General features: G+C 41.4%; 2 protein-coding genes across 2 annotated transcripts; both read right to left on the minus strand.

Annotated features, from left to right (window-relative positions):
* Positions 1–235: 235 nt before the first annotated feature.
* ttr (transthyretin (prealbumin, amyloidosis type I)) lies at positions 236–4359 on the minus strand. Its single transcript, XM_056266422.1, has 4 exons — positions 4252–4359; positions 1625–1764; positions 909–1044; positions 236–419 (listed from the first exon to the last, which is right to left on the minus strand). The coding sequence occupies exons 1-4, from the start codon at positions 4315–4317 to the stop codon at positions 312–314; spliced, it is 450 nt and encodes a 149-aa protein (XP_056122397.1). The 5' UTR covers positions 4318–4359; the 3' UTR covers positions 236–311.
* Positions 4360–7892: 3533 nt separating this feature from the next.
* Positions 7893–22963, minus strand: si:ch73-74h11.1 (desmoglein-2.1). The gene is made up of 14 exons (XM_056266425.1): positions 22863–22963; positions 21653–21760; positions 15834–15992; positions 15586–15724; positions 15114–15283; positions 14894–15028; positions 14599–14784; positions 13472–14109; positions 13056–13198; positions 12575–12796; positions 12234–12473; positions 12022–12140; positions 11612–11923; positions 7893–8844 (listed from the first exon to the last, which is right to left on the minus strand). The coding sequence occupies exons 1-14, from the start codon at positions 22917–22919 to the stop codon at positions 8047–8049; spliced, it is 3426 nt and encodes a 1141-aa protein (XP_056122400.1). The 5' UTR covers positions 22920–22963; the 3' UTR covers positions 7893–8046.
* Positions 22964–23725: the final 762 nt, after the last annotated feature.

Raw genomic sequence — 23725 nt, forward strand, 5'->3', positions numbered from 1 at the left:
TTATGCACGCTATATGCAGCACATAATACAGGAGAGTTTTATTGTGAGATTGGTTTGTATGCTGTAGCAAGGCTATGGTGAATGCGCTGTTGGTGCGACTTTTGTTTGTTGATTTGAGTTTTGTAAATAAAACGTGCGAGTCCCAGTCAGTAATCGAAATGGTAATCCAATTGTTGCAGGGACAAAAAAAAAAGTAGTTTAATCGCTTGTAATATTTCTCAACCTGGCATTACAAAAGGTGTTAATCTTGGACCCGGGATGTAAAGTAATGTCTCTGTTTAAGTTGATGTGGACCAACTTTCTGTGTGATGTCACTCATGTGCTTTGACGACCACTGCTGTTGTGGTGTACGAGAAGGGGCTCAGAAGAAGAGCCAGAGTGTAATGCCGATGCCCCTCCGCATGAGCCTCAAACACCACCTGCAAAAACACACAAGAGCCACTGAGAAACAGCTTTTAACACGAACACACCTGAAAGACAAAAGGGTCTTTACACATGCGTATATCTGTCACTTCACTGACTCTTTATGTCAGTGTCTGTGTGCTCTGTATGTCTGTGCATGCATGTATGTGTTGCCCTTGAATGCTCTGTCCTCTTATCTAAAACTGGTCCATACTATACTGTGTGTCTATAGAAAACAAAATATAGGTTCTTAAATATTTACCTCCCCACAGTTAATATAGCTCTTGGTTCACATCCAAGACAATCATTCAGGGTATTCATTTAAACATATTTGCTGCAAGAGTGTATGCAAATATAGCTCTTAAAAAGGATAATAACAAAAAGTACAGAGTAATCCCAAGTCGTCCTAATGTATCCTAATGGTGCCTTGATACAACAATTACCTATCACTTAGCAACCAATAAACACTCATGAATATAGAAGTGTCATCACAGCCCTATACTTACATCCGCCATCTGGTGGAATGGTGTGCGACCCTCTTCCTTCCAGTAGGCTTTAGTGTCAAACTCCACCCGATACACACCAGGAGTGAACTCCTTCTCAGTGATCAAGTTGTGCACCTCCCCAGTCAAATCCACTTTCCTGTGTAAGAGGAAGAGCTGATTAATGATAATGACAGACAGACAGCAACAGGCAAGAGGAATCATGTGGATGTGACTAAAATGAAAGTGAATAGAGCAGCCAAAACTTTTCAACAAAGACAAAATGCACTAACTTTGCCAACACTGGAACACACTTTTTTTTAAATTCTCATTTGAATTAAAATGGATCAAAAAATATATTATGTTCAGACTCTTTTCTTTACGCATGTTTGAAATGTTGTATTGCTAGCACTTGTCTAGTTATAATGTCAAGGACTTGAATTCCTCATTTGTAAGTTGCTTTGCATAAAAGCGCCTTGCTGAATGTATAAATGCAAAATGTGAATGTCAAAAAGGACATTGCTTAAGTCAAACTGAGCTCAAATAGAAGCATCATTCCTATTAAAAAATACTATGAATAGCAATCGCATTTGTGAAAAGTTTCAGTCATCTGTCCGCTGGGTTCTAACTAGGTCAGATGAAATATTTTAAATGATTGATTAAATTATATTATATAGAACAATTATTATTATATACTAGAATTAGTATAATATACAGCATGATGGTTGGTGCGGTCTTACCCACTGGCAATCTTTTCCCATGTCCCACTTTGATCTTGGCGATACACACCCAGAGCTATATTTCCAGCGGGGATCCCCTTCACGGCATCTAGGATCTTTACCGTCAGGGGGCAGTGAGCATCTGAACCACCATGAAAACCCTGGAACACATTCACAGCGGCTCACAATCAATATGCACTCAAATGCGCTTTAGTTTTTCTGTCTAAGCATGGTCCTTAGTCTTATTAGTTCTGGTTTTAGGCCTGAAAACAGATTTTAGTGCTTCAGTTGATCGTTTCTTTAATGATCTTGTCTTAAGATTAACCACTTGTTGTATTAATTTGTAAGTCGCTTTGGATAAAATTAATACAAAATGTAGGCTAATGGAAGTAGATGTATCAGCTCAGAGCCGTTTGTTGGGTCAGTGACCACCTGGACGTACAGTTGTGTATTTGTGTGTTTTCCAGGTATAGAGTGTACTGCAGCACTATGGCAGAGTGCAGATAACCTTGCGACCTTTCTGTTAGCCTGTCCAACAACAGAAAGTACCTTGTCTCACCCAGGTCGGGCCAATTTAGGAGACATTTTATCTTCCATGTACATTTCATAGATTTTGATGCAATGCCAAGTTAAATATAACTTTAAGGTGCTGTAAATTTCAGTCATTTAACTTCACAGTCTCTTTCCAAAATTACGCCCTCCAAAGACGTCAGACCCGCCCATGCAAAATGAGGCAGAAAGCGTTTTTGATTGGCTAGTCTTTCTTATTATCAAGAGCTTAAACCAGCACATTTAGCTGAAACAGAGCCTATGGAAGTTGTGACCTCTCATGTAGCAACTGTCAGATGTGAGACATTTTACTAATAAATAAATACCATTTAAAATTAAGGGTTCCAAAAGGGGGGTTTGACAGCGATACCATAGAATAACCATTTTTTGGTTCCCCAGAAAAAAAACTTTCCGTTTTTAAAAGTAAAATTTTTCTTTTCGTATGAAGAACATCTTAATAATCTAAAGAACCTTTTTCCACTTAAAGAAACGTTGGTAAATCAGAAAGATTCAATGGATGTTAAAGGTCCTTTATTTTTAAAGCCCCATTCACACCGGGACGAATATCGGCGCGCGTTATTCGTCAGCGTTTTTCAACACGTTTTTTGTGTTCACACCCAAGCGATTTTCGCTGACGATGAGCCGAGTGAACATGCAAATTCATTCCCTGACATTAGATGGCGCTTAATGTAAAACAGAAATAGTCCTATTATATTTTGTAGTCACTGTCGAGTTTGTCATATAGTTCTTTATGTTCCGACACCAACGAGACCAGAAGCTCTACATTCATCTTGCCTCGCATCTTCCTCGTCTTGTTTCTTCCCGGCAGTGTAGACCATAGATATCCATAATAAAGGCCATATTTGGCCAGCAGCGCGGACGAGACATCTAGCCTTTATTATGGATATCTATGGTGTAGACGCTACTTGGCGCATCTTCTTCGCCGTTACGTATGTGTGCTCGGCAAGACCGTTTTGTGTTTGAGTGCCCCCAAGTTGTGTTTTACTGTAACTTCAGAAGCTCCAGACACGTGAGCAAAAGCGCCAATCTCATTGGTCGGATAGTTTTTGACGCGACGCGTCAAACCAAAAAAACGAACCCGAGGCGTTTTAAAAAAAATTACGCTTTTACGCGTGGCGTTTTTCGCGTCGGTGTGCAACTCACATTGGCGCCCTTTGTTTAGTCACGAGACGTTAAACGTCGGCGAATATCCCGCGCGAAATTCGTCCCGGTGTGAACAGGCCTTTAGAACTCCATTTAAGATATGAAATGTGACATACAACATATGTAAAGGCCTGTTCACACCGGGACGAATTTCGCGCGGGATATTCACCGACGTTTAACGTCTCGTGACTAAACAAAGGGCGCCAATGTGAGTTGCACACCAACGCGAAAAACGCCACGCGTAAAAGCGTCATTTTTTTTAAAACGCCTCGGCTTCGTTTCTTTGGTTTGACGCGCCGCGTCAAAAACTATCCGACCAATGAGATTGGTGCTTTTGCTCACGTGTCTGGAGCTTCTGAAGTTACAGTAAAACACAACTTGGGGGCGCTCAAACACAAAACGGTCTTGCCGGGCACACATACGTAACGGCGAAGAAGATATACAGCGTCTACACTCTGCCGGGAAGAAATAAGACGAGGAAGATGCAAGGTTAGATGAATGTAGAGCTGCTGGTCTTTATAAAGAGACACCAACGACAATAAAGAGCTATATGACAAACGCGACAAACTTGCTCTCTTCTTCTGAGTGACAAGCGAGTGTCAGAAGCGTAGTTGCGCAGCGCCACTTTGTGGACCGGGGTATTTCTGTTTTACATTAAGCGCCATCTAATGTCAGGGAATGAATTTGCATGTTCACTAGGCTCATCGTCAGCGAAAATCGCTTGGGTGTGAACACAAAAAACGCGTTGAAAAACGCTGACGAATAACGCGCGCCGATATGCGTCCCGGTGTGTACAAGGCTTAAGACTGCATACAATTTCACTCTCTCTTAGCACTGAACTGGTCAATTTAATGATACTAAAATGTTACATGAGTGCTAAAAACTGTGCCAGTTCCTGTGGTAGCTCTATTCTATAGACAAGCAATTGAACTTACCACTGGAGCACATCTACAGAAGGCAAACAGAGATGGGAGAAGCACACAAATCACTGCTTTAGCCATGTTAGAGCACAACTGTGGGAGATAACACCCAAAATACCCTTTATACAGTTGCCGACCCTGTGATCAGGTGGCCCGAGGGGCTGTCTGAGGCACCCTGTTGACACAGTAAATAAACAGGGGAATGAGTAACTCCATACAATTTGGTTAATCCAGTGGAAACAATCAAGGGCATCAGCCCATATCTATTAAACAGCACCCCTGTCCTTGGAATTTGTGCATTTCATGAATGCTAATTCCCAAAGTCCCTCCATTCTGTATGCGATCTGATCATTGTCTGTTTACTTTCTAAGGACCTTAGTTCAGGCTCACTGGTGAAATATTTCTGAGCAGCACAAATTTGAGGGTCTGAACTATTATTGATAGTTCAAAGAAAAGTGTACAGATACCCCTTGAAAGGCGAGTGCACACTCGTTTTTCACATATTTTCATGAGATTAGCTGTATTGCTCAAGGCATTGAATCTATAAGTGGAGAACAGCAGAATTCCTTTGCTTGTGAGCAAATTCATAACAAATTCACAACTGGCCCGTGGTTGGGTCAGACAGAAGTCAATCTCATAGAAAAAACAAGGGGAAGGAAAAAGGTAAAAAAAAAAATTAATTGGTGCCTTTGTATCTGCGAAATTCTGGCTTGTTGGTCTCATGCACAGAAAGTGCAACTTGATTGCACTGATGAAATTTGGATATGGTAATAGAGTATTTTTGTCAGTGAGTTAGGCAGCTACTTTGAAACTGTATAGCCTGCCAAGCTACAAGCTAATGATGATGTGTAGTAAAATTTGCTGGAGTTTTGAATTCACTCAATTAGTATGACAATACCAAACTTTAACATGTAAATTTATACTAAACACAACAAATACATCGACATTTCGACAAGTCGATAGTATGTGCAGAGAGTTCAATATGTGAACTTGTTAATTTACATGAACTATCCAAAGTGATTCATTAAATCAAACCTTCCAGTGCTACATATGGATCCGACCACGGTTTAAAATGAATCGATTCACTAGAATGAACTGAACTTTCCAACTCAACATGAGAGAGAGGAACATTATTTAATCAGTTTACTAGGATGAATAAGACTTTCCACCGCGACATATGAGGACCAATAGGGCAATGCAATTTACTTTCCAGTGTTGTTTTTTTTATTTCTATAGCGCTTTATACAATACATATTGTTTCAAAGCAGAAAAAATATACATAGTCTATTCATTTTTTTTTTCAATATATTTTTTGGAAGTGATTTAAGTTAAAAAGTGTTTGTGTCAGGAATAAATGCCAACTTACTTTGAAAGGACAGGATGCTTCTGGGCTGGCTAATTTTTTCTCAATACTTTCTGATACAAATGAGACCACATGAACATGATAGTTGCAACTGTCAGGCATGCTCTGATCATCGTGATTCACACGATCCAGTTTGAATTGGGCAAAGCATCCTGGATGCTTTGTAGGCCTAGTCTTAAATCATAAGTGACAAAGTCTAATTTTTGCTGAAAGTTGTCATTCTCATTCTTCAGCTCGTACCCTGTGGCATGAGGACTCGTGTTAAATGCTGCAGGTTTATGAATGCATTTGAAAACTGCTGGTTAGGCAGGTTTCAGCAGGTAGCGTGAAAAGAGAAAATTGTATTTGTTTTTGAAAAAGCTCCTCGGGCTTAACAGGAATGCTGCAAGCTAACAACACAAGACTCACAGCAGTAAAAATTGAAAAACAAGACTCCGCGGAACTGGAGCATTAAAGGACTTTATTAAAGACTATTGTTGGAAATCCCAATAATAAAAGATTTTCATTAATTCATGCAGAAAAATAATCACCACTGGATAATCACCAGAATCACTACTATTATTAGTATGAAATTAAACGAGAAAACAGATGAGTCATTGTGTACAAACATACATTTAGGAAGTTGATAAAAAAGAGAAAGTTTAGTATTTTCCTGGCGTTAGTTACCCTCCCCCACCCTTAATTTTTACCAAAAATCTTTGCTATTTTATTGATGGTAAAAAAATACAACAAAAAAAATAGAGAATTACAGAGAACATTCAAAAGTTACGTTTACATAATATTTGAAGAATAATCAAATCGAACATTTCCTTAATATTTGCAAAACCAAGAATTAATTTCTAATTTTATTTTAAACATTCAGAGCACATTCAAAAATAACATTTTCATAACTTAAAGCTGCAGTAGGGAGTTTTGAGAAAACGTTGACTTATCCTGAAAATTTGAACAAGCACAACTTCCAGGTCCCGCCCCCTTGCTCTCTGCTACGCTACAGCCCTCCCTCCACAGCTCGTCCTCCACAGCGGAGCCTGTCGTGAACGCGCAGGCTAGTAAACAGGGCCACCCATAACAGCGGATAAAAAGTTATATGGCACATTCACTAATAGGGACTAAACGTCAACAATATGCTTTACATTGACTATGGCCTGCCCATACTTTGACTACAAACTTGGTCCTCAAATCATTATGTATTTTGCAATAGCCTACATGTAACTTTATAACGTTGCACTCTTTCTATAAGTTATAAATAGCTAGTAAGATAACGTTAATATAACGGTAACTAACGTTACAGTATGTAAGTAATTATTCTAGCGATATATAATGCTAGATAAGTTGTGCTAGTACATTATTTCAGCAACACGACAAGCCAGTGAATTAGCAGGTTTCAATTGTTGCTCAGCAGAGTGCGTGACATTTTATCTACATGTTATGCGGCTCGAGTTTTGACACCGAGTCAATGGGCTCTGTGTAATTCTTTCTTTTTCGCTTGTTTATCGTCATCAGTCTTTTTCCTTTTACCTCTTTGTTTTATGAGCAGGTGTCACTCGAGAATTGGCCGTTTAGGTTGTTTCTCCGTCATAAGCACAGCTGCAGCTCGCCGGCAATCTTGAGTTTGAATGACGGCTCGCGCTGTGCAAGAGAGGGGTGTGATCAGCACGTACACGAGCGTGATTGACACTGCAAAGACATTCCTCATGGCTCTGATTGGTTGTTTCTGACCGGGAGCGTGTATTTCTTGCAAATGGCAATAGGACCACTGGGAGGAGCCAGAGGAGCTTGATTTTTACACAGATTATCTGTCTCATATTCTACTGTCAGGACATAATGACAGTTTTAGCAAATACCTTTTTTCAAAAGTTACCTACAGCAGCTTTAATGAAAAATGTTAGCAAAACATTCTTAGAACATATTTTTGTTATCTGAAAAAGTCCAATTTCAAACCCTCACATCATGGGTGAGCTCGTGTTGAAATTGTGTTGAGGATTCCTTACTTTTCCTATATGCTTATTTTACAGTTTCTTCCCACAGGCCATCTCCATCTGTAACACTTAGCTCACACACATAGTGTTCTTTACTGTTCACTGTCCCACAAATGATTCCTCTGCCAAATCTATCTATCTATCTATCTATCTATCTATCTATCTATCTATCTATCTATCTATCTATCTATCTATCTATCTATCTATCTATCTATCTATCTATCTATCTATCTATCTATCTATCTATCTATCTATTTATTTATTTATTTGTGAAATCTGGCAAAATATTTATAGCCACAGCCCTATACTCCAACTTGACCAATTTTTCTCGAATGGGGCTTAATTTTGGACTCTGTCATAGATCCTTGTCTTATTGGATGTCCCTTATATCTATTTAGATGACGCAGTATCTTTTAGTTTGGCTTCCACTACTTTAATACCTAGCGGCGTTTTCTTGTTGTTTTCTTTTTATGTTTTTTTGGCCAGTGCTGGAACATCAGCAAGCAACAATGGTGGTCTTCCAGTTTCCCTTTGCCCTCCTTTCTCATGAAAATGGGTCTGCATTAGCAGTACACCTCCAGGCGCTCCGATGGGAGATGAGACGGGGCTAAATCCCAGCACTGCCTCATGTTCCTGTACTTCCGTTTGCAACTGTATCGGCTGATGAGCAGCTACAGGGGCTCCATTTATCACATACATTGCCTGCTGTCCTCGGGTCAGAGTCGCCTGTGAAACGTTTCTGCCTTGGAGCATCAAACCTTCCATCTCAGGGTTGCCATCTATTACATACAAACCCTGAGTGGGACTCTCAACAAAAACTGTGTTTGGCATTTGCTGCTCCACCAGGTAGAATACAGGCTGCTGTTGCACGAATAGTGTCTGGCTTGCTTTGGCACTTGGAAGCGTGGATGATTTATTAACCGTCTCAACTTTGGTAACGGAGCTTTGTTGTACCTGTTGTGGAGGTTGAGTCTTTTTGGTAACCTGGATGGTGCTAGTGCTGACAGAACTCTCGCTTTTGTAGCTGGTTTCATCCGATTTGACTACTTGCTCAGTTTTGGGAGGGGGTAGGCAAGGCTTTGGAGGATGGCATATCTCCGCTAATGTAAGGAACTTTGACCCCAGATTGTTAAGGAACTCCAGGTCATCGTCAGACTCAAGGAGGCTGCAACATCCAACAGAGCCAGCAGGGGTGCCTTGACCCTCGTACTCGTACTCCAGAAGACCGTCTGTCAGGGGAGGGTTCGCTGCAGCACAGCTTGCTTTCTGCAATAAAGAAAAGAAAATTCTGGCATCATTTATTTACCCATATGTCATTCCGAACCTGTAGAACTTTTTTTTATTGAGCACAAAAAGTTAAAGGAGAACTCCGGTGCAAAATGAACCTTTGGTCTAATTACACATTGTTACCTAGTCAACCGTTATCTGAGATTTGTTTTCATGATTATCGAATGTAAATAGTTTTATCTCTAAAAACAGTTTAGCCTATAAATCTAGTATAACGCTAGTATATTGGGCATGGAGTAATGACAAATAAAAATCGCTTGTTAATACCACTAACAAGGCTGAAAATAGCCCCACACTAACACGGTAGCATAATGAGGGTCCCTACCTTCAAACCGAAGCATTGAGAACTTTGTCAGTGTCCAGACAGTTTAATAAGAAGATATTTTTTACATAGTCAACTTCGCGTATACAGGCAGAAGCCATCTTTGAAAAACAGTCTCTACCAGTCGATCTACGAACGCCGATCCAAGTGCGCTGGTGAGAATGTGAACGAGCTATAAGTTGTGATAAGGTGAGCGCGAACAGTAGGCTTGGATCGGCGTTCGTAGATCGACTGGTAGAGACTGTATTTCAAAGATGGCTTCTGCCTGTATACGCGAAGTTGACTGTATGTTTAAAATGTCAGTGTCCAGACAGTTTAATAAGAAGATAAAGTTCTCAATAGGGATGCACCGATCCACATTTTTTCACTTCCGATCCGATCCCGATACCTGAATTTGGATATCGGCCGATACCGATACTTTTCCGATACCAGAGCTGTGTTTGCTTTAATATTATTATTATCATTATTGTTGATTTTATATGATGCTGAAATAAACTCCTCTCTACAGGTAAGTATGATATGTACGTATGTATGCATGTATGTCAATATATATATATATATATATATATATATTAAACAATAGATAAACAAAAGATAGACAATTAAACAAAGATACACATTATACAGGCCTATACAGTGCTTTAATTTCAGGAAGGTCTACTAACATTATTCAGGTATGGTCTAAAAATAATTATAATAAAGTAATCAAAAGTAAAATAGCACTGCAAAGTTTATCATAGATAGATTTATGCTTATTAAAGCTAAAGTTATTCATTCAAGAGCTGTGAGTGATTTTCTCTTTGCCTTTTGTTGTTTGATTCTCAGTAATGGAGCAATCGTCAGCATGTTTATTAGACTGCTTCCCCTTTAAGAACGAGTGCACCATATTTTCTCCCAACTATTTCCATAACTACGTCCATTTTAGACAAACTGTTTAAGTGAATCTCCAAGCCGGTCATTTTGACATTTTTGTGTAGGCTACATTTGATCGTTTAGACGTGCATATGAAGCCCAAAGTATAATGTGCTTGTCTCGTTGCGGTCTGTTTGGGAGCGCGCGACGCTGGAACAGCTTCTCTTGCGCAGATTTTTGTGCTTTTAATAGCTTTTTTTATTATTAAAAGCGTCCCGCAATTTAGCAACAGTAGAGACTGCATTTTACAACAATCACCGATCATGCTGATGGGCTGTCGTGTTGTGCGCGCTGTGGCACCGCGTGAGAGATCTCTCTCTTTCTCTTCTGGACTGCGAATAGCAAACATGCATCACAGACAAATGGTTTAATTAATACGGCTTTGCAAACATTGCATTTTGCTGTCTTGCTCTGCTGTGGTGTTTCCAGTGTGAAGTATTTCCACCATAGGATTTCCACACAGCGAACATGTTGGCAGCTCAATGCTATCCTGCTAGCTGGCTGCAAACTGCGGAATGGATTTCCTGAGGGGGGGGGGGGGGGTCTCTGTGTCTCATTGAGCCGCACCTCCGTTCAGGATATCCATTCCACAGTTTGCAGCCAGCTAGCAGACTAGCCGGCGGGCCGCGGGAATCACTTTTGGAGTCGTTTCAGCAGACTACGTTAAAGCGCAGACATGGCTCATGGATATCGGATATCTCCGCAGGTTGGATCGGGAAAATCCGATACGTGAATTACGCTGGTATCGGTCCCGATACCGATACTGGATCGGATCGGCCCCATCCCTAGTTCTCAATGCTTCGGTTTGAAGGTAGGGACCCTCATTATGCTACCGTGTTAGTGTGGGGCTATTTTGAGCCTTGTTAGTGGTATTAACAAGCGATTTTTATTTGTCATTACACTATGCCCAATATACTAGCGTTATACTAGCTTTATAGGCTAAACTGTTTGTAGAGATAAAAATATTTACATTCGATAATCATGAAAACAAATCTCAGATAACGGTTGACTAGGTAACAATGTGTAATTAGACCAAAGGTTCATTTTGCGCCGGAGTTCTCCTTTAATGTTTGAAGAATATCTTGGCCACTCTTTTCAATATAATATAAGTAAGTGAGGCTGGGGCTGTCAAACTGCAAAAAGATTGCAAAAGCGCTATAAAAGTTTTGCAAAAATGGTCAAAATAACTTATATTCCAAGTCTTTCAAAGTCACGTGACAGATTTGGATAAACTTCCGAGCCGATTCAGTGAGTTGACTTAAAACCAACTAAGAATGAATCATGCCGACTTGCTTGGTCAATTGGATCAACTGATTAATTGAAAAGGTTTTACTCAAAAGTATGATTCGGTCATGAATTTATGTTAAAAGAATTTGCCAAGTTATTCTTTAAAAAATCACTTATTTTCCACAGAATAGTCATACAAACGCTATGCAGCGAAATCATGATCACAATTGTTATTACATTAATTTAAATTTGAATAAGATGCTAGAAACAGATATAACCTCATACCTGAGAGAAGTATTCATTCAGGAATTCATCTCCCACTGCCATATCCTGATAAATGTTCTGTTTTTCATGTACGAATGATGCAGAATAGAGAGCACTGTTGCGCTGGTTGGCCTTTGAAAGGGTGTTTTGCTGGTACCAAAACCTGCTGTCAGCTTCTGTAAACCCATTGTTTATTTCATGGTTGAACATTCTGCTGGCATTACCAACACTAGCTTGAAAGGCCATTGTGGATACTGTGTTGGAAACCTTGACATCCTGGATCAGTTGTTTTTGGTCTATTGTAGCAACAGGGCTGCTGAGAAGAGGAACCTCCTATATACAAAATCACGTCCACATGTTGTAAAGTGTGTTTTATGATATAAACTAATTCTAATTTTACATTTGCATCCGAGTTAATTTCTTTTTCTTACCTTGTCCTCCCCTATGCCTTCAGTGTGATATGAAATAAGATATTCTTTAGCGTCAAAGGGCAAATCTGTGAACTTGCTCACGGACCCACACTGACAGAAGATCAGTAAGAAAGGTACCACTGAAAATGCAAGCAACACAGAGTTTGTATTATAATCTTTATAAGCACGACAAGCTGTACAAATGTGTTGCGCACACTCCACGAATAACTCACACAGGAGCAAAGCTGCGCCGCTGAGGAACAAGCCAATGGCTGGTGCTCCTATTTCCAACTTGAAGCCACGTTGTGCGGCTAGCCTCGGCCCACATGAGCCCTTTTTATCACAGGTGCACACTTCTACCTCAAACTTTTGGCTGTCTGGACAGGACAGACCCTGAGCATCAGAGATCTTCACTGTCAGCTCATAGATGCCTCGCCACAAAGCCTCCTGTGCATGAAAGCTCACAGTTGTTCCTACAAATAAGAGAGAATTACACTCTGGTAACTCATATAAACTGCATTCGAGTTTGTCCAGTCTAGTATGTTTTAAGCAACTGAACATGCTTTGTCTTTACCGTTTATATGCACCATCTCCCATTTTCCCACACTCTCCTCTTCTATCAGAACAAACTGGTAAGGTGCACCGTTTGGATCAGCGTCCTCATCGAAAGCCGTGACATTTATCACTTTATTATTATCGCAAGTTTGATGATAGGTGCTGGTCAGTGTGGGGCAGTGGTCATTTGAGTCCTCCACCTTTAATGCTATTGTCCCAGTAGCTGTCTTAGATGGCACATCTAAAAATGTTGTAAGAAAAATACCCATTTAACAGCCTTCTGTATTACAAAACCACCCATTCTGGACTTGCAGTCCGAACACTTTCCGACATTCTTTCGAAAGTAGTTTAACAGGTTCTCTGCTTTTTTGAACATAAATACTTGGCTTTCTGGCAAGGTTGGAGGTCAAAATCATTTCAGTATTTTCGACCTCCGTAGGCTAACACTAACTCTTTGAAAAAATGACCTATGAAAATAACCTATGAAAAAAGATGCTTGCCTTGAGTCATGCAGATAATCTTTGCGAAGTAGGTTCCATTTACCAAAAACTTTGATTCTCGATCAGGAACCTTCGTCAGTTTAATCTCAGCAGTTTTCTCATCAATGGTTAACCAGTTATCGGGATCATGACCTTTAGCATACCTGGGTATTCAATTAATGATCAAAACCATGACATGAACATAGTGGATCAAAGATTATTAGGCCCCCATATAAACAAACAACGATACTGCATTTGATAATATGCATCAATTATAACAATGATAAAAATCGATATCATTATTTACAAATCTAATCAATGACTATAATGCAATATTAAAAAGTAAATTAAAGCAATAATATAATTAAGATTAATATAACAAGCTGTACACTTTATAATACAATTCATTACTTTGTGAACTTGGTATCAAAGCTCACCTCACATTTTCAGCCTGTTCTCCAGTATCACCATCCAAAGCAGCGAAGGTGCCCAGCACTATTGGGAAATCTTCATTATCTGGATCTTCTGACACTGGGAAGTCTTTTAAAGAAGGTGAGAAGATAGGGCCATCAGGTAGGTTGTTTACACTGATCTTAACTGGGTAACCTTTCCCAGATGTTTTTTTATCAGGCTCAGATCCAGGTTTGCCAGAAGGTTTAGTGCCAGGTTTTGTTCCTGGTTTAGACCCAGGTGAGGGGCCAGGTTTGGCTCCAGGCTTAACTCCAGGCTTACCATCAGGTTTAAGTCCAGTATTACCACCTGCATCCACTCCAGCACCCAGACCCAATCCAGCATCCAGTCCAGCATCTACATCCAATCCAGCACCCAAATCCACTCCTGCATCCAGTCCTGCATCCAGTCCAGCATCCAGTCCAGCATCCAGTCCCACATCTAACCCCACTCCCAATCCTGTTCCCATCCCGGCCCCTGCTCCTGCTCCCATGCCCGCTCCAGGCCCTACTCCATCCCTGTCCAGATTAACGTCCAGCTCTAAAGCACTTCCATTTATAAAAGGAGCAACATTTGATATAACCAAGCTGAGGTCCAATGCTTTGATCTTTTCAAAATCAACAGGCTTCAGACATGGAAAAGAAAAAAAGATATGAATAATATATGTGGTAAAACATACAGGAAAAATAACAATCTTTTTAAAATCTAAAATGCATGTGCCAAGTTCTTAAAAAACTTGAAAATGGTTTAAAAAAAACTTGTACACAAATTTGAAGAAAAGGTTCAATTTAATGACTCTGAAAATGAAAATGATATATATATATATATATATATATATATATATTTTTTTTTTTTTCTTCATTATGATATCAGGACAGTTGTACCACCCTGACCCTTTTTAACATAATCATAATAATCATAATAATACCGTAGTAATAATAATAATAATAAAATAATTAAAAACATTCTTATTTGAAGAGGTGTATTGAAGTAATGTATGAATTGCATTTGTAATGTATTTTTGAATGAATTAAGAGCTAGCACAAAACAAACGAGTGTCAAGTCATTGACCCCTCAACAAATATAATATGAAAAGTAAAGAAAAATAATTTACCTTGACAAGTTTTAGAATTCCCTCATTCGTTTTAGGGTCTGTTTCAATAGTGAAGAGATCGTCTTCATTTCCTTTATGAATATCAAACACTGCCAGCCAGTTATCAGTGAATTCCAGATCCTTGTCCAGGGCTTTAATTCTCATGACAACCACATCTGTCACACCTTCATCAACACTGCCTGAATACTAACAGAGGAAAGACACTGACTGATACTATTAAAAAAACAAACATTTATGTGCCATTGAATAATCCTGTCTTTCACAGCTCGCATGCAAGGATATTTTAAGATCTTACATGTTCTTTCTCAAGAGTGGGAACATTGTCGTTTATGTCCAAAATATGAATTTGTACAGTGCCTGTTCCTGTGTTGCCAGATGGAGCTCCATTCATATCAACTCCCTGAACTATTAAAGTATATGTGTCATGTCTCTGTAAAAGAGAATTGGCCAAAAACCTGAATTTAAATGATCATGCAGTTTCAATCTTATGGCGTGCCAGTTTTCATATCAGTTACCTCTCGATCCAGGGTTTTCTCCTTCACATAGACTTTCCCGGTTGCTTTATCAATGGAGAACATATATTTGGATTCCGCTGGTGTTTGATTTAATATACTGTATGCTATCTTGGAATTGATAGTGCCTGGCTCGTCCGCATCAGTAGCTGTTATCTGCACAACAGGCGTTCCTGTAGTGTCATAAGAACGTTGACCAAAAAAAGTGTCATTTATGTGAAGTATTTAGGGGGATGTATGATAATGTTAAAACATTATCTGGCTTATAACAGTTATTATTGGAGCAGTAACCTATAAACATCATCAAAAAGTGCTATTTTTAGGCTAACTTACTATGTATAAAATAGCATTTTTTTTTATGTATAACATTTTAGCAAGTAAAAAAAGAGAAAGCTGTGTGTTAAGAAGGTTGGGAAACTGCTGCAGTTGATTGCGAAAAGAGAAAATAATGTGGTAAAAAATTAACACAACCCACCAATCTTGCTACTTTCCTTCACAGATCCCTTTTGTAATTTGAATATGGGTGTGTTATCATTCTGATCCTCAACTTTAATCTTCAGCTCAATGTTTTCTTCGGCTATTGATCCGTTACGAAATCGTGCTATGCCAGTCAGCTATAGAGAAAAATAAGAAAAGATGTGTTTTTTTAAGGACTTATATTGCAGTCATTATGTCAATCATCATTTAATGAAATTAATTACCCAAACCTGGGGCACAACTCACGTTGTATAAGGATGTTTTCTCTCTGTCCAGCAGGCCAGTGACCCTAACAAAGCCATTCTCTGGATTGATTACAAACAAATTATATGGTACCTTGTCAGCACCATGACCTGTTAGTCCATATTCCACCATCTGCCAGTTAATATCTTTATCAGACCGGATCTAAAAAAAAGATCAAGATCGTGAATATTGAGTTTTAAAATGTGTGACTGTAAAAATGGTCATATTAGCAAAACTGAGTGTCAAAATAGACAATATTGCTGTATTTATTAAAAAATATTTATTTTTGCACATCTTTTTTATTATTATTATTCATGTGCCTTCATAACCTTTAATCAAAATAATTTGCCCTCCCTCTTGCAAGTGTCATCTCTTCTCTGATGACGTGTTTAATGGCGCGAGGGCGGGACAACTTGAAACGTCTCGGTTACGTATGGTAACCCTCGTTCCCTGAGTAGGGAACGGAGACGTCTCGTCGGAGTTTCCAACGAATTAGGATCACGCTAGGGAGACCAATTGCCTTTGAGTGAATTAAAACGAGCCAATGAACATTGGCATGCAAGACTAGCATTCCGCGCCCCGCCTGCCAGTGCGGGTATAAAGCGGAAGCGAGCGCACACACATATGCTTTACGCCGAGGAGCCGGACGGTGTCCAGTCCTCCGCGAAGGTACAGCAAGCATGGCGATGGGACGAGACGTCTCCGTTACCTACTCAGGAAATGAGGGTTACCATACGTAACCGACACGTTTCCTTTCGTTAGGGAACTCCTACATCTCGTCGGAGGAGGAGTTTCCAACGAATTGGGATCCCTAATAAAACGCCATGGTGCTGGCCCCTTCCAGCGCCCAGCCTAGCTACCCGCCTAAGCAGTTTCTTAGTTTTCTTTACGGCGGGAGCTAGCTAGGAAGAGTCACACTGCTGTTCCGCAAGACCCGCTCAGTGGATTTTGGATAACACTGGGGAAGTGTGCCCCATAGGAGGGAACGCTGCGGAGCCCCTGCCTGCCCGAAGGGAGGCACTGGAATACACGAATGTACTAACCCGTAGGGTAGTAAAACATACGTCAGTCCCTGAGGGTAGTCCCAGCCCGAGGGGTGGGAGCGTATTCAGCAGGGACGACAGAACCGGTCTGTCGAGGGAAAGACACGGCGCTAACCCGGAGGGTAGCTGGAACATGGAAAAAATGGGTCACCGTAGGGACCACTGTAAGGCCACCCAGTCTAATAACAACTCACACGAGAGGTAGTAGACCTGGCGCCGGGCGATCTGCCCAGTTGACCTGAAGACCCAGGCGGCTGAGGTGCCGGAGCACCATGTCCCTGTGTTCGCACAACAAATCTCGCGAGTGAGCTATTATAAGCCAGTCGTCGAGATAGTTGAGAATGCGAAAGCCATGTTCTCTCATGGGAACAATGGCCGCCTCCACGACTTTCATGAAGACACGGGGCGACAGGGCCAGGCCGAAGGGTAGGACCTTGTACTGATATGCTCGACCCTCGAACACAAACCGAAGAAAAGGTCTGTGTCGAGGAAGAATCGAGACATGAAAGTACGCGTCCTTCAGGTCGATCGCTGCAAACCAATCCTGGGGACGGATGCATTCGAAGATGCGCTTCTGCGTGAGCATCTTGAACGGGAGCTTGTGCAGGGCCCGATTCAAAACTCGCAGGTCCAGGATCGGCCGTAACCCACGGCCGATCCTGTAAGGGGTGTAGAACCCAGACCTCATCTCGGCTGGAGAGACCGGCTCGATCGCGTCCTTCGCCAGCAGGGCGTCGATCTCTTTCCTCAAGACAGGGGCATCGACGCTCCGCACACGGGTGAAGCGGATGCCCCTATACTTGGGAGGCCGGCGGGCAAACTGAATTGCATAGCCGAGCCGGATGGTACGGATGAGCCAGCGGGACGGCCTCGGAAGCGCTAGCCAGGCTTCGAGAGACTGTACCAACGAGCCCACCCGGACCACCGGCGTACCCCCGGAGGGGCAGCGAGGTGGAAGACAGGGACCGGACTCCGGAGGCATTGCTGCGGCCGAGAGAGGGGTCTGCGTGTGCGGGGCAACACCAACCTGCTTCCACCGGGGGGGCAGACAGCAGGGAAGGCCCGGAGGCGTTCGGCTGCTGGCTGACCCGAGCCGAAGGAAGGAGGGGAAACGAAGGGGCGAGGCCCAGGGGCGTCGAGTCCTGGTTTCCGCACCTCCTTGCCCAGCGAGAGACGAGAGTGACGAGGTCATAGCGGCGTCACTGACATCTGAGCGCTGGGGCGAGGGGAATGAGAGCGGCGAGGCAATGTGGCGGTGCACACTGTCATTCTCCTCTTGGACGGAGGAGACTGGGAACGGCGAGGCAAATGAGCGTCGACCTGGACTGCCAGTCCCGCCCGTGAGTGACCCAGAGGAAGTAGAAACTGCTCTTTTATTGAAATTTTGGGTACCGCTGACCGACTGGCCAGCGGCGGAACAGAAAGAAAAGGAAAACAAAGATTCTCCACCCGGCCCTCCTCCGGGGGAAGGAGAGGTGCAGAGGCACCCTCCCGAAGAGCAGCTCCGACGTCCTCTGGTTCGCCCGTCTCAGGGTCGCTTACCTCTCCTCTTGCTGGGGGGGCTTCGACGAACCCCGAGCGGGCTGGGCACCTCTCTTGCGGCCGGCACCCTGCTGCTTAGCTGGCTGCTGCTTGGGCTGGGCAGGGGCGGAGGTGGCGGCAGGAGGGCGCCCCCGGCGACGAGCAGCCGGAGGCGCAACCGACGGGGACGGGGCAGCCACAGCCTGTCTCCGGGACATGATGTGCTTGATCACCTCCGACTGCTTCTGGGCGGCAGTTGAGTTGACCTGTGTCAGGCCGCCAGAGGGGCCATCCACGATCTCGTCACCTCCTCATGCACCTCCGGAAAGAAAGGAACCGGGGCGGAGCGCTGAGTACCAGTACAAGCCGCCCCGAGAAACCAATCGTCGAGCCGAGAAGGTTCGGGACGCGGTGGAGGGTTCCACACGAGCCCGACCTTCTCGGCCGCCCGGGCAAGCATAAGGGTCATTTCCGGGTCACAACTCTACCACACCCGAAGGGGGCAGTGCAGCCGGGTCGTCATCCCGATCTCCGATCTCCCTCCGATGCAGCGATCGACATCTGGTCCTCCGGCGGAGCCCCGAAGGAAACGACCGGGACCACACGAGATGGCCCAGCGCGCTCCTCCCGGGGCTCCAATGGCAGCGATGCAGAGCAGTGGGAAGCCCGTGGGGGTCTTTCACCCGGCGGGTCATTCCTCACTGTAACCCTCAGACCACCAATGGGATTAGCCGAAGTAGCCTTCTTCTGGAGTGAACCAGAAGAAGAACTAGATCGGGGAATCTCCAAAGGGACTTCGCCTCGTTGGAGGGTCCTTAGTCTCAGTCTTAACACCGCGATGGTCATGCTCCCACAGTGAGAACATGACTCATTCATAAACGCTGCCTCAGCGTGCGCGAGGCCCAAGCACGAGAGGCAGCGATCATGACCATCTACCGGAGGCAGAAGTTGACCGCATCCAGAAACACACGGGTGAAACGTCATCCTGAAAAGGACGCGATCTTGACCCGTGTTGCTCTTTCACAGAAAAACACTCTCTTTATTGTGCTGAAGCACACAGGGACAACCGCGGCAACACAGCGGGGAAACTGCAAGCCCGCTGTGCGCACTCAACCGAATACCAGCTGTGACAACAGCTCTTTGAAAAAAAGGCAGATCGCATGAAGAAACAGCTGGTACCCGGGAGATCGCGAAGATCGCTGAAGCGCCGTCACACCAACACAGAGAGGTCTCGGAGAAACAGCAGACTCGTTGAGCGTGAAGACAAACACAATCTTGAAGCTCATCACTCAGAGGACACAATCGGTCGGCTCCGAAGGTAAAAGCATGTGCGTGCGCTCGCTTCCGCTTTATACCCGCACTGGCAGGCGGGGCGCGGAATGCAAGTCATGCATGCCAATGTTCATTGGCTCGTTTTAATCCACTCGAAGGCAATTGGTCTCCCTAGCGTGATCCCAATTCGTTGGAAACTAACGAAAGGGAACTAGGGGTGCGTTTAACTCCAATTTTTTGGACCCGGACTCGCAAACTTCCCGAAGCACTTCGCCTCGGGGGAATCCCCACCGTTATTCTGAAGTGCGTTTACTTCGTCATGTGGACGAGGGAAGTTTATTTAGACAGACCCTTGACCACTTGAATTTGATCGAGGGAGCAAGTCTGAATATGTACAGTTCAGGCAGATCTATAGACCACAATGCAACATGATTGTGACATCACAGCAGATCATGCTAAATTGACCCCATTTAATTAGTATTTACCTTAAGCTGACTGTTAGTTTATTGTATTGTTATCATACAAGTATATTTTTATTATTTTATATTTAATATAAATATCTAAATATTTAATACTTGTTTATATAAAACAGCCCAAGCATACATGCAGGCAGAAAAAAAATTGGATTCCACGTGTACCAGATGTAGGCTGGATCTTGGCTGACACTATGTTGCTGTCTGGGTTGATAACCAATTACAGAATGTCCATGTACAGAACCCGGTTTTGTTCATTAAATGTTCTGATCTGCCTTTGCTTTTTATGTTTTATTTATTATACTTAAAAGAAATTTGTATGTTTATTTATTTACTTTTTTCTCTTTTCACAAATGTATGACTTTTGGAAGTGCAATTTGATTACCATGCGGTTCCAATAAAGTTAAATTAACGTAACCTTCTGTCATTTTTACTCTTCAAAGTGTACACTTGCAGGTGTTGATTATAATTAAGCTAATTTACTGATAGGCCCTTTAAAAGGGTAAACAATATTTAAAAAGTAATATGCCCAACTAGTTTTGCTTTAACATTTTCTGACCAGTCATTAATTTCTGTCTCCATAGAGGACATATATGTGTTACTGCCGGGCCAATACATTCTGGTGTACATTACTGCGGACCTCCTTGACTTTTTGGCAGTAGAAACTGTGGAGATAGTTCCATTGATAAAGAGAGGACATTTGATTTGTAATATCATGCAACAAATTTACTAAATAGAACAAAGTATCTTAAATACATTGATCTGACCATCAAGCTTTAAGCAATGATACTGTAACAATTCAGTAGCATAGCTCACACAAACAATAATTTCTACAATGGTTATTTTTAAATGATTATCTTTTAACAGAAAATGTTATATTTAATACATTAATTACCAACAACAGAACTTAATTATATTTATAACTATTAAAAACATTTAGTGCCTAAACTAAAATAATTATTACTAATACATAAATAGTTGTGTTTATTGAAATTACAATACGAAATTCGCTTGTAGCATAATGTATAGATATAAATAATAAGCTGCAAGTCATAGCGTAAACAGTACCGTGGGTTTGTGTCATATGTGATTCCTTTGTGCAGCTGCACATTGCATAATGCATACAATCTCAAAATCTAATTTTCTTGGTGACATGCAACAGTTTTTATCAAGCAAGATGCCTTGTGCGGCTTCGACCAACAACTTCAACAAGAATGAAGTTCCGTGAAACCGGGGGTGTATGTTCTGGCGACGGCCCTGTATGAATGCAAGTGTATGCAAATATAAAAAAAACAACAACTAAAATACATTATTTAAAAATGCTTTCAGCTTTTGTTTTGCCTGGACCCTTGAAAGCTTTAAGAACCAGTAGATCCAGATCTCAAGGTTTTCAGCACAAACAAGACAAAACTAGCATTAGCACCACCCAGTGCAAGCATATGTTAAATATGTCTTTGGGTTATGTACAGAAAAAAAAAAGAGAAGAAGAAAAAAGAACATGTAAAATGCTTACTTTTGCCACATACTCCACTTTTGTGTAGTCAACATTCTCATACAGTCTTGTTGGTGGAAGAATCCACTCTCGTTTCCTTCGATTAGATCTTCTGTTGGCTCTTGATGCCTAAAAAATGCGATATATTTTTTAAAGGTACGACATTAAGTGCATATCCAATGCAATGACATTACTTTGTTTACCATACATTCAGTATTATTTATTTTTACATATATAAAAAAATGTATTATTTTTATTTGCACTAGACTAAAATTTTCTGGTCATTAAATATAAAGAATATCTACCTCTAATCCCACTATTTGGGAATTTTTCTTTATACGTTTTAGTGACTATTTCATCACAAGTCATGCCAATTTTATCTACTATTTCAAATGTTTATGGTTGGCAACTAATGTTAATAAAAATAGATCCACATGCTATTTTCAAGTGTGTGAAAACTAACAACAATGTATTATGGACTATAATTATGGATGGACTAGTGTGCATTCCATGAACACATTTATCTTTCTCTCCATGCTTGTAAATGCTTTTGTGAATTAGTTTTTACTGGCCATGACAGCATATATATATATATATATATATATATAGCTATACATACATATGCTATGTATATGTACATATATATACACACACACACACACACACACACACGGTGTACTGTAAATCTGTCCTCTTTACAGTAAACTGAACTAGTACACATACTTCCTAAGGTGACAGAAATGCCTCTCTCTTTCTGTCTATTGTAAGAATCTGCTGCTGTAGCAAAGAGTGCAAGTTTAAACTTGAGACTATGCTCCCCAAAGGCATTTTTTATATTAACCGTGATAAGTGGTAGTTACCTCTCCCTGACAGTGGTTAAGATGGCAATTAGGCCACAAGAATTATTGACTATTATGATATTTTTCCATTTTACTATGATGATCTAATTGCTACTTTATATATAAAGGAATATATCAATATATGACTTGTCTTTTAAGAACTAATCAGGCAAAATCTATCCATTTAACAAGGTATAATCTCATACAAAAGCTTTGAAAAACAATATTGTTTTTTTTTTGTGTGTGAAGAAAAACAGTTTTAAAAGTTAGAAGGATCAAGTGCAGCAAGTGTGTTAAATAAAATTTGTTTAATGAGTGAAAAAAATGAAATATAAATTGAGCGTATTCAATGTATTTGATGCCAAAACACCTGTTGGTTCAGTGTCACTCACCACAATCCTGCATAGCAGCAGGAGCAAACATATTCGTCCAAGCCAAATGAGAGACATGACAGCTGTAGATCAGATGTTAGCGGTCAGTCCTTTCTTCTCCAGTCCTCCTTCTCTTTCAGTCCTGAGCTGTTGATCAGAGCTATGCTTGTGTAGAGGATTTGAGGAGAGGGTTGGAAGTGGGGGGGTTACTGATCACTTTTTGGGTGGGGCATCTGAAACAGAACTTGCTCTTGTACACACCCAAATGTGAGAGTTTTCTGATGTGGAGGAGCCCTCTCTCTCCTCCACCCTTCACATTTATTCACATTGTGTATGAAAGAAGCTAATACAACAGATTTAAACTGTAAAAAGATACAGTGCTGAATGTGAGGTTGTGAAACATGAAATGGTCTCCCAAAAAAGGAATTTCATGGCATAGATATAACAAGATATCAAACCAAATGTTTCTAACTTTTTTTAGTCAGTTTTATATGACTTTTAAGCAAGGTGATTTTTTTTTAAGCAAGGCCGTTCTCCTCAAGTTTACATAGCAGAATAACCACAAGTGTAGTTCTTCACATTAACTACAAAAAAAATCACAAAGTGTCACAATACTTTAGTATTGAGCATTGTTTTATCATTTGAAATCTGACACCACTTTTTGTGAAATGTTTTGCTTGAAATTGGCTTGCGCTCTATTTCTTTAAAACAAATTGCACTTGGTTTGATATTTTAATATAAGTGAAGTTCAAAACGTAATTTTGGGAGGAGTGAACCCATCTAATCTTTCAACTAACTGCCGGAGCATATCCGCAGCTGTTCACCTTGCTCTGGCTCCAGCTGTTTTGGCATCCCTCCACCTCCCCAACTCCACCAACATAATT

Source organism: Rhinichthys klamathensis, unplaced genomic scaffold, assembly GCF_029890125.1.
Source record: "Rhinichthys klamathensis goyatoka isolate OS25496 unplaced genomic scaffold, OSU_Roscu_1.1 h1tg000248l_1, whole genome shotgun sequence".
NCBI lineage: Eukaryota > Metazoa > Chordata > Actinopteri > Cypriniformes > Leuciscidae > Rhinichthys > Rhinichthys klamathensis.